This window comes from Staurois parvus, unplaced genomic scaffold, assembly GCF_062004578.1.
Source record: "Staurois parvus isolate SC_StPar_1 unplaced genomic scaffold, SC_StPar_1.0 ptg000154l, whole genome shotgun sequence".
NCBI classification, from domain to species: domain Eukaryota; kingdom Metazoa; phylum Chordata; class Amphibia; order Anura; family Ranidae; genus Staurois; species Staurois parvus.
Window position 1 is genome coordinate 20,704,619 of NW_028317950.1, and position 12,050 is coordinate 20,716,668.

Sequence of the window (12,050 nt, forward strand, 5' to 3'; positions counted from 1 at the left end):
TTTCCAGCTTCATGCAAGTCAACAATTCTTGATCGTAGGTCTTCTGAGAGCTCTTTTCTGCGAGGCATGATTCACATCAGACAGTGCTTCTTGAAACCAGTAAACCCAAAACAGGTGTGTGTTTTTTAAGGGCAGGACAGCTGTCAGCAACACATCCAATATCATCACACTGATTGGAGTCAAGGTTGGCTCACTCCTGGCTCCAATTAGCTCTGGGAAAAGTCATTAAGCTAGGGCCTCACATACTTTTTCCTCCCTGCACTGTGAATGTTTACATGTTATGTGCAATTAAACCATGGCAACATCTAATGTTTGTGTAGTATTATGTTCAGCAGACTGTGTTCTTCTATTGTTGTGACTTAGATGACGTTCAGAGCACATTTTATCCCCAATTCATGCAAAACTCCACGTAATCCCAAGGGGTTCACATACTTTTTCTTGCAACTGTATCTCTACCCCTTTCCAAAAGGTTATAAGTGCAGTAACCCATAGAAAGTCCTCAACCAGCATCTTTGGCTGCTCTCATGTCTTTATATTGATGAAAAGAGAACTTTGGCTACTATTGGTTACTGAACTTTGCACATCATCATTTCTCTCCGCCTTATAATATAAGAAGGATAAAACTTCTAAGACAGTAGGAGTGAAGTAAATATCAAGTACACTATTCAAGTTCTGTCAAGGAAACTCCAATAATTAGGAGATCCCCTATAATTTTCACATTTAAGAGCCCTAAAAACTTCTCAAATGTAAAATCTGAAAAGATAAAATTTGTTATTTAAAATGCAGAGCAAAAAAAATGCAGACCCAGAAAAGCGATGTATGCAATAAATCATAGTGGGTCAGTAACTTATATACTAAAGTTTAGACCTTGATTACTCTCTAATCCAAAAGATCCCCGAAAAAGATCAATTAGGCCTTGGATCAGAAAAACAAGGATTTCAGTAAAGGAATATGTAAACCCAACATTTAATATTTCTGATATGTGCCTATTGTACCATGTGCTTGTATGAAAAAGTATCCTGTTCTCTTTGTGTTGCTTCATTTGTGTGAAATCCCTGGTATTCCTGCCAGTACCTCGGCTTTCCTTTTAAAAACTGACTACACTAGGCATGAGAGTAAAGCATGGTCAGATTTTTAGTTGTGCTGAGAACACATCCTGCTCTCCTCCAATGATCAAAATTCTTCTGACATGCTCCCCCACACACACAGCCATTCACTGGGAAGACCAGTGGGCTACTGTTTCTCCTCCCTGAGCTTCTTATGCAGCTGAGAACAGAGATTATGTGATCACTTATTAAAAAAAAGGAGAAAAAGGAATTTAGAATATTATTTAGATGTATTCACAAATGTTTTGCCTTTCATTTCAATTTTAACCTGAATGGGTTGTTTTAGAAGGTGAGGGTTTACATATACTTTAAGACACAAAACAAAAAAATTATTTAGACCTAGACTGGGCTGCGAACCAAAATAGCCCACAAACAACGTGGTCCTTAATTTCCATCTAAATAATACAGAAAAAGATCAATGCTTAGGTTAGACCTGGAACTGAAAATTCCAGAAGAGATCTATAGCTAGGCTGGGCCTGGAACCTTAATATTCCAGAATAGAGGATCTATGTTTAGATTTGGTGGGAACCAAAATATACCAAAAAGAATCTATAGCTATATGAGGCTTAAACCAACAGTAGCCACTAAAAGATTTAGGTCTAGGCTAGGACTTCAAGCTAAAGATTCCAGAAAAGTATTTAGTCTATGATTAGGCTCTGGACCAAATGAATCCAGTAATCGTTCCAGTGATCCAGCTTTTCAAGTCTGCAGGTTTGTAGCATAATCTTTCAGTCATTCGATAATCTTGGGTAAAGGCTTTTACAGTGTATACCACATGGTCATGTGGACAACAATGAATTTGTGTCCCATTCATTCACCATACTTGATATAGCCTGCTGGCTGTACTGGCAGTTTTGTACAATGAAAACCAAAAAGTAGGACAGCCCTCCAGCTCATCCTTTGACACCTGTGTACTATCAGGCTTTAGCCTTTTGATAAAGGTAGAGTAGCCTGACATCAGAAGCTGGTGACTTGCTGTAGTGTGGCTCCGTGGCTGCCCTGCATACGCAGGGAGTGGATTCCCGAGTTAAAGCTGGCACACAAGATGGAAGTGTCATCACAGACTGCGAGGGAGGATAATGGCCCAGAGCCATCCAAGAACAAGCTGCTCAGACATGCTTAGTAAAAAACAAAAAGTGAGAACATGTTTAATCATTTTTTTGTAACAGATGTAATGATATTCTGCATTTTCTACTTTGAAGAGAATATGCTGATTAAAGTGAAAGAAATGAAGAGGGTATCTTATAGGAGGAACAAAAATACAAAACAGAATGCCTTACTAAGGCCTAGAATCTCCAACGCAAACATAAATATGGACTGGCTGCATTCTCAATAATGCCATCAATCTCTAATGCATGGATAGGCTTCATTCTCAGCAATATCACTAGTCTTTAGTGAAAGGATAGACTGCAATCTCTCTGATTTCACTTAACTCAAAGGAGTGGATAGGTTGCACTCTCGGTGCTGTCACTGGTCTCTAGTGAATGGGTAGGCTGTGTTCTCAGTGATGTCACCGATCTCTAGTGAATGGATAGGCTGCATTCTTGGTGCTGTCACCGGTCTCTAGTGAATGGATAGGGTGTGTTCTCAGTGATGTCACTGGTCTCTAGTTAATAGATAGGCTGTGTTCTCAGTGATGTCACCGGACTCTAGTGAGTGGATGGGCTGCATTCTTGGTGCTGTCACTGGTCTCTAGTGAATGGATAGGCTGTGTTCTTAGTGATGTCACTGGTCTCTAGTGAATGGGTAGGCTGTGTTCTCAGTAATGTCACTGGTCTCTAGTGAATGGATGGGCTGCATTCTTGGTGCTGTCACTGGTCTCTAGTGAATGGATAGGTTGCATTCTTGGTGCTGTCACTGGTCTCTAGTAAATGGGTAGGCTGCATTCTCAGTAAAGTCACCGGTCTCTAGTGAATGGATAGGCTGTGTTCTCAGTGATGTCACTGGTCTCTAGTGAATGGATAGGCTGCATTCTTGGTGCTGTCACCAGTCTCTAGTAAATGGATAGGGTGTGTTCTCAGTGAAGTGACTGGTCTCTAGTGAATGGATAGGCTGTGTTCTCAGTGATGTCACTGGTCTCTAGTGAATGGATAGGCTGCATTCTTGGTGCTGTCACTGGTCTCTAGTGAATGGATAGGTTGCATTCTTGGTGCTGTCACTGGTCTCTAGTAAATGGGTAGGCTGCATTCTCAGTAAAATCACCGGTCTCTAGTGAATGGATAGGCTGTGTTCTCAGTGATGTCACTGGTCTCTAGTGAATGGATAGGCTGCATTCTTGGTGCTGTCACCAGTCTCTAGTGAATGGATAGGGTGTGTTCTCAGTGAAGTGACTGGTCTCTAGTGAATGGATAGGCTGTGTTCTCAGTGATGTCACCAGTCTCTAGTGAATGGATAGGGTGTGTTCTCAGTGAAGTCACCGGTCTCTAGTGAATGGATAGGCTGTGTTCTCAGTGATGTCACTGGTCTCTAATGAATGGATGGGCAGTATTCTTGGTGCTGTCACCGGTCTCTAGTGAATGGATAGGCTGTGTTCTCAGTGATGTCACCGGTCTCTAATGAATGGATGGTCAGTATTCTTGGTGCTGTCACCGGTCTCTAGTGAATGGATAGGCTGCATTCTCAGTGAAGTCACCAGTCTCTGGAGAATGGACATGGGCTTTTCTATTGATGTCACAGGCCTCTATTGAATGGAAAGACTGCATAATCAGTGCTGTTGTTAGTCTTCAATAAATGGATAGGGTGCATTTTTATTGATGTCACAGGTCTCTAATAAATGGATAGGCTGTAACCCCAGTGATGTCATGAATCCCTTCTCAGTGGATTGGCTACAATGCCAGCATTGTCAATAGTCCCAAGTTAATGAGCAGGCTGCATTTTCAGATTGTTTCACTATTAGTATCTGTAACCGAGTATCTGTCCACAAAATTGAGCTGGCATCTGAATCCTAACCAGCGGATTCCTTATAAACCCATATATTTCAATTGTTTCACTATTAGTATCTGTAACTGAGGACCGTTCTACAAAATTGAGCTGGTATCTGAATCCTAATCATCCTTATAAACCCATATAATAAATATTAATGCATTACCTACCTCCAGTGTCTCTCTCCCAGACTTTTACCGTACAGTCATGTGATGCAGTGGCCACTAGTGGGGTGTCCCATGTATTTTTAGCAAGAAAGACACATGATGTGGTGCTCTGCAGGTGCCCCTTATATTCACACACCTTGTCTTTTCTTTGTCGGAGGTCCCATAACTGGAAGAGAGAGGGGAGGGACAGTGTAGCTTATGCTTTGGATCACTTAAAATGATTAAGGTTGTACATAACTGGACAAGAGCAAAGGCTGATCTCTCACCGTGGCTTCACAGCCCTGTCCACCAAAGCCATTGCTGCTGGTAAGGCAGTAATTTCCATCTTCACTGACATCACAGTGCATCTGTATATACTGCTTCATTGGGAACATGTGCGCCAAATGCAGGTTACGGATGTCCCAGACACTGGAGGAAGAGAGAAGAATAAGACGGAATGTATTAATTAGTATACTGAGTAGTAACCAGAAGAAGATACAACAACAGCATAGGACCAACTATAACCACAGTGACTGCTATAAGGCCCAGGACCTAGGAAGTGCCAGTGGTGTTTAGCTGCAAACTGTAATTTTTATTCAGAAAAAAGAGAGGAGATATGAGTCAAAGGTTAAAGGAGGAAACCAAACACATATGTACAGCCATGAATCTTCATTATTTGGGCAATAAAATAGATGCACATTTTTTCAGTTATCCATACCTGGAAATATGAAATTGAATCCTAGCTAAACAAATAAATAATTCACTAAAACATTAATGTAAACAGTTTTATCTGCCAGAAGATTTCTACAGTGGCTAAATGGTTAGCACTTCCGCCTGGCGGTACAAGGTTCATATCCCAAATTTGGCACCACCTGCCTGGAGTTTACATGTTCTCTCTGTGCTTGCGTGGGTTTCCTCTGGGTACTCCAGTTTCCTCTCACACTCCAAAGACATGCTGGTAGGTTAGTTATATCCTGTCTGGCCCTAGCATGTGTATGTATGAATGTAAGTTAGGGACTTTAGATTGTATGCCCCTTGAGGGTTAGGGACTGATGTGAATGTACAATATATATGTAAAGTGCTGTGTAAATTGACAGTGCTATATAAGTACCTGTAAAAAAAAAAAAAATAAATAATGAAAGGTTCTGGACAAAGCCATTCACTCTCAGTCTGATATCTGCTGTGAAGGGAATTGCGAGAAGATAGTACATATGCAGATTCCCATAAAGTATACTGACAGTACTTAAAGAAAGGTCACTCACTAAAGCTTGCCATAGAAGTACAGATTTTGTCCAGAAAATTTTTATTAATTTTCAAGATTAGGTTCGACAAGCTGAACAATACAAGGCGGAAGAGAACAAATACATCAACATGCTTACATAAACCAATGTTACATTGGAAAGTGGTATAATAAAGACATTTTAAAAACAGGGGATATGTATAGATCTCTTTGTTCAGCCTGTGGACTGAACAAAATAAATCAAACACTAACAGTGGAATTGATGAATCTCCCTGCTGGGTTATTCTATTCTGGCAGCCACTGTTTAGCCAATATCTTTCTGATAGGCTCCTTCGACTAAAGTCGACTGAACAATTAGCTTTTGTAGATTGCAGCAGTGCTGGCAGGACTGTGAACTGCTCGAAATTTGTGTATGGCCAGCTTATGACTTTGCATTGAGAGATCTGGGGTGCATATGCTCAGGAAATAGACATTTGTATAAGAAGCTGGGGGGAAGGGAAGGAGGTCTCAAGACACCCAAGGAGGGCTAGCCTAAAATACAAAATAAATGCTTCAGCCCATCAATACCAGCATTGCTATATACTTTGGAGACAGGTTTGCTTTAAGGCCCTTCCTCACAGGACGGACTTCATTAAGATCAGCAGGGGATCAGAGCAGAGCAGGTGGATGACAGGTCTGTGTCTGCTCAGTTTATGCAGAGCGAACATGGACACAGCCCACTCTAATTTATGGGTGGCCAGGAGTAAATAGACTCCATTGTCCGTTAACACCCAAATGGCTTTCCATCCGCCTAGACAGAGGGGAATGGATCCCCTTCCATTTTTTCTTAGCAGACCGGAGCAGATTGAAGGTTGGTGTGTGGACACAAGTCCGTTTACACCCATTGATCCATAGCGGTGAATGGAGGATCCAATCAGGTCTGCCTGAAAAACTGACAGGCGGACCTGATCGGACCCATTGTGTGAAAGGAGCCTAAATCAGAAAGTGGCTGGGAAATTAAAATATATCTAAAAAATTAAATTATGTTTTTTTGTTTTAGAAAAAGATTCAACATTTTACATTAGTCAGCAAAACGTGAGGTGAGTGGAAACATTTCAATGGGGACACCTGTTCTGGTAACAGTATAAATGGGATCTCCTCTAACTTTATGTTGTGTCTCCAGGACAGAAAGCAAAGGAAAATCTCCTCAACAGGACACAGACAGCAAAAATCAAGGGATTCCAACGATTCCCTACTAATTCCAAAACAAAGATTTTAGCAGAGATATACTTTATACCACCTGGTTTGTCATGTCTCTCTAAGACTCCAGTGGTGTAAAAAACTTGGTGAGAACAGAAGCTGACCAATCACAGCAGGTAACATGACAGTTGTATACAATGGATGGCTTCATACATGCCATCCATTGTATGTGTCATGTGATTAGCTGTGGCCAAATCACAGCTAAGCACAAAAAAAAACAAAAAACCCTGAATGAATCAATGTCATTCAGGAAAATGCTTGCTTATAGCAAAGTAATTCTTTGCTATAAGCAAATTGTGTAAAAAGAAAAAAAAAAATACTGATCACTTCCCCAAAGTAGTACAATGTTACTATGGTAACATTGTACTACTTTGGTCATAGTGAAATATCAAAAAACAATCTTAAATAAAATTTAAAAAAATTTAATAAAAAATTAAAAATAATAAAAAAATTAAAAAAAAAAAAAAAAAAATATATATATATATATATATATATATATATATATATTTATTTTTTTTTTCATACTGTCACCAGTCAGTGTCCCTTATCACCGCCATGCCAGATATATGATGATGCTGTACTGCACTGGTGACAGTATGTAAAAAACAAATAATTTTTTTAATTTTTTCATTTTCCGAAAAATTATGAGAAAAAAACTATTTAAAAAAACTCGCCATTCCTCTTATGAAAAAAAAAATACCGATCACTTCCCCAAAGTAGTACAATGTTACTATGGTAACATTGTACTACTTTGGTCATAGTGAAATATGAAAAAAAAATCTTAAAAAAATAAAAAATAATAAAAATTTTTTTAAAAAAATAAAAAATTTTTTCATACTGTCACCAGTCAGTGTCCCTGATCACCTCCATGCCAGTTATATGATGACGCTGTACTGCACTGGTGACAATATGTAAAAAAAAAATAGTGAAACTAATTTTTTAAATTTTTTCATTTTCCGAAAAATGATGACAAAAAAAATACAACTTCAAAAAACTTGCCATGCCTCTTATGAAGTACGTCGGACTGTCTACTCTACAAAAAGGGGTCATTTGAGGGATATCTGTACTATTCTGACATTCTTGGACCTCAAGAAATTAGATTGGCTGTCAGTACTTCAGGATTGATCAATATTCAGATCTATACCATAGTTTGTGAACTCTAACTTTCCTACAAACTAAAAAATACATCCTAATTTGGGTTATTTTCACCAAAGACATGTAGCAGAATACATCTCGGCCTAAATTTATGAAGAACAATTATTTATTTGCAAACTTTTATAACAGAAACAAAGAAAAACGTGTGTTTTTTTCAAAACTTTTGGTCTTTTTTTGCTAATTTAGCAAAAAATAAAAACCCCAGCGGCGATTAAATACCACCAAAAGAAAGCTCTAGTTGTGTGAAGAAAATGATAAAATTTTAGTTTGGGTACAATGTTGTATGACCGCGCAATTGTCATTCAAAGTGTGAGAGCGCTGAAACCTGAAAACTGGCCTGGGCAGGAAGGGGGTAAAATTGCCCGGTATTGAATTGGTTAAAGATAGATTAGTAGATGGGGGATTTGAGGCAAATATTGCAGTACTTCCTGAATTGTATGTTCTTTTTAAGTTACAAATGCCCATAAGACACCATAAATGAGTTCCTCCAATATGTATTAGACTAGGAAAAAACTGTATACATTATGGTATGTCATGTCAGCACTAATATACTCATTTCTGGCTGTAAGAGGACATACTGTATGAAAGAGGCATAACATTAGGATATTATATCACTACTAGTATACTACAACAATGAGCAATGATGTGACATGTTACTGACCGGACACTTTTATCCTCTGAAGTCTGAACAACACAGGACTCTCTGGGAACCCAGCAAAGGTGTGTTACCTGCAGAATGGGAAGCACATATTAAACGGTGAGTTTTGTCATTGTTGGGGTGAACCTTTCACCACTGATGCTAAGTCACTTTCATTGATTCTCCATTACACAGTTCTGCTGTGCAGATGGTTACTGGAGTCTCATATCAAATACAACTTACATACTTACAATAGCTTCATTAATATAAATGTTTGTTTTGAATGAATGCATATCTGCAGTTGCTGGTGTTCTTTATATTTGTCCCCTTGCCCAGTTTTACCTATGCTGTATTGTTTTATACTTGTCTTTTAAAGCTGGCCATACACTGACTGCAATTCGAACGGTTCAGCAGGGACCAGCAGAATTTCAATCACTGTGTGGCCATCCCAGCTTGACAACAGACGATCATTTGACTGACTTCTGTCAAAGGGTGAGTGGCTGCAGCCACTGATCAGTGTATTCTGCATCATTACACCATGAGTGCAAGGTGCTGTGATGACATATTAGATACACAGAATATAACTGGATACTAACATTTATAGGTAAATTTGATCCAGGGAATATCTAATTGCCTCTCGGGGGATCAGGAAGGAATTTTTTTCCCTGCAGGAGCAAATTAGTTCATGCTTTGCTGTTTTTTTTTTTTGCCTTCCTCTGGATCAACTGTGGGTATAGGATTATAACTTTTTTTTTTTTTAATGGTTGAACTGGATAGACTTTTATCTTTTTTCAGCCAGACTAACTATGGTGAATGCTCTGCAATCAGAGGCTTTATTCAGCAGGGTAACAAATAACAGCCATAGCAGCCAAAAACAGAAGAAGCTTTTTCTGTGGGACTAAACTGATGTGAATGAGGTATCAGTTACCTCTACCGGAGCACTGGTAATACAGCTGCGATATCAACTAAGGAGGTAGTAGCACCAGTTTGTGTATTTCTGGCTGTGATGACATTCTCTCGGGGGTGGGCCTGTGATACCCTGAACTCACAGTTTGCCCTCTGGGTTGAATTATGCAAAGACTGAAGAAATCTAGTGGTGAAAATGTAGGCAGGTCCGGACTGGGACAAAAAATAGGCTGGGGGGGATTAAAAAAGAAGAATCATTGGGTGGATGGGAGGGGGGGACACACCTCCACATACATTCAACTGCCACCCCCCTGCATTTACACACAAACAGATACACTCATATCCACAGAAAAATACCTACCCCTTGCATTTACACACATTCAACCCTCTACACCATACATACATCCACCATATAAAAACAAATAACTGTGCTGCGCTCCTATATTGATGTGAATAAACTATAAAAAACAGTGTAAGTCCTTCCAATATGTTATCCAAACAGTACACAAATTTACTTGAATGATCCCTTTAGGATATAGAGAAATATTAGTGTAATAACATTATTATGTGTCCAATATCAATAATAAAGTAAAATCCTCCTTTTCTTAGAGATGGGTACAAATAGGTGAATTCACTCCAACATATAGATGATTGCGGTATATATGAAGCTCAATTATGTGCTCACCTCCCCGGCTCCAATGCTCATTCTAACAAGCATACTCAATTTACAAAGCACCAGAAGTGGATAGCAAGCTTGTTACTGATTAGTTATTACATCCACTGCTCACTGTCACTTTCCATTCTTGAAATATACATTAATACATACATTGAGGGGAAGACTGGTGCAGCTTTGCATGGCAACCAAACAGCTTCTAGCTTTCATTTCCAAAGCATAACTGAACAAGCTGAAGGTAGAAGCTGACTGGTTACTTTGCACAGTTGGGGAGAATGTATCAAAACTGGAGCAACCAAAAATCCAAAGCAGTTGAGAATTGTAACCAATCAGCTTCTGGCTTATATGATGAGCACAGAAGCCCACCAGATGTAGCTGATGACAATGTAAGGTACAGTTTGATTGGCTGCTATGGATAACAACACTTTGCACATGGGTACTTGATTTAGTAAATCATCCTAACACTCCCAAAGCAATCTAATACAAGTGTACTTTTTAGCTTTAAATGTGCGATCCTCTGAACCTTGTTCAGATGTATCCAGCACATAGCAGGCACTTAACTGGAAGAAGGGTAGAAGTCGTCTAATTCCCTATTTTGGAGCAGAAGATGCTGAGACGGGATTATACTCCCGACTTGACTACTGCTGTTCATCAGCCAGTCTGACTACTCTACACAAACACACCAGTGGGAGCTGCCAGCGAAGGTAGTGAATGCAGCATCCTCCTCCGCCGTCCCTCCGATCTCCCCGTCACTTCCCATCCACGGGCAGCAGTCACCACGGCGGTGTGGAGGAAAGTCAAGTCTGTGAGGCCCCTCTATAACTATATTCCCTTCGCACACATTCCTGGAAGTACGGCTCATCAATGGAGGGTGATGTAGCGACTACCAGCTGGGACTGGAAATATCATAGGCAAACGTACATATTTGCCAGCACACCACGGATCTCAATATGGTCCAAAAAGATCACATCACAAAGGAAAGTGCAACATTTTGGAGCCACGCAGGACCCCATCATCATCATCATATGCCTGACGAAAGGGGTCCTGCGCGGATCCGAAATGTTGCACTTTCCTTTGTGATGTGATCTTTTGGGAAAAAAAACCTTTTTTGGACCATATTGAGATCTGTGGTGTGCTGGTGAATACGTACGTTTGCCTGTGAGGCTCCTCTGTCTGCTATAGCGGCCCTGGGGTGGCCTGTCAAAAGCTTTAGGCTTGACCCCTTTTTAAAAGGCAGCTATAAAGCGGTTTGGTTGTTAAGATTGGTTTAACTCTTGGTGAGGGAGATGGGAAATGACATATGAGCCTATTACATCTGAAGCTGGGTGAACAAAAAAAAAAAAAGTAACAGATTCCTGCATCCACACAAGCGAGGCAGATGCAGGAATCCTCTCCAACAGGACATTGTGTTTTGACAGCGAGGACTCTCCACTGTCAGAATACACTGATCAGTGCCACAGCCAATTGATTAAAGAAGGTTTTCCAGCAGTCCAGTTTGACAGAAGCTGATCTAACGATTGGCTTCTGTCTAACAGGGAGGGCTACAGATGGAAATTTGGCTTGGACCCTGCTGAACCAGCCAAATTTCGATGTGTGTGGCCAGCTTTAGTCTACATCAAACCACCCTTGCTTTAACACCAAGTACAGGACAGCACATAATCTAAAGAACAGGCTGGGGTCTTCTTTCTTTACATTTTAAACTATGAAAGGATGCAAGAAAGGCGTTAAAGGGTCACATGCAGACAAAAACACCTGTTCTTCATAACTGCAAGACTAAAACCATGCAATGCAGTATATTTAAACGTTTACCCTTTCAAACTGATGATTTGTATATCTCTTGTTTCAATTTATGTAAATTAACTACTTGCCAACCACAGATAACCGAATGACAGCTACACTGCGGCCGGCCAGTTCTGGGAGGGCATCATATGATGTTCTCCCAGAACGTGCTTTCCTGCACGCCCCCGGGGGGGCGCACTCGGCAATCTCTGTGATCGCTGTGTCCTACGGACACAGCTCATCACAT

General features: G+C 40.2%; 1 protein-coding gene across 1 annotated transcript in view; it reads right to left on the reverse strand.

Annotated features, from left to right (window-relative positions):
* Nucleotides 1–390: 390 nt before the first annotated feature.
* Nucleotides 391–12,050, reverse strand: part of WDR31 (WD repeat domain 31) — a 37,994-nt gene continuing 26,334 nt past the window's right edge. The window contains exons 7-10 of the mRNA XM_089675200.1: nt 8,470–8,537; nt 4,462–4,603; nt 4,199–4,361; nt 391–2,224 (exon numbers count right to left, since the gene is read on the reverse strand). Of these exons, the coding sequence (XP_089531326.1) occupies nt 2,064–2,224; nt 4,199–4,361; nt 4,462–4,603; nt 8,470–8,537 (534 nt within the window). The 3' untranslated portion in view covers nt 391–2,063. The remainder of the gene's footprint in view (nt 2,225–4,198; nt 4,362–4,461; nt 4,604–8,469; nt 8,538–12,050) is intronic.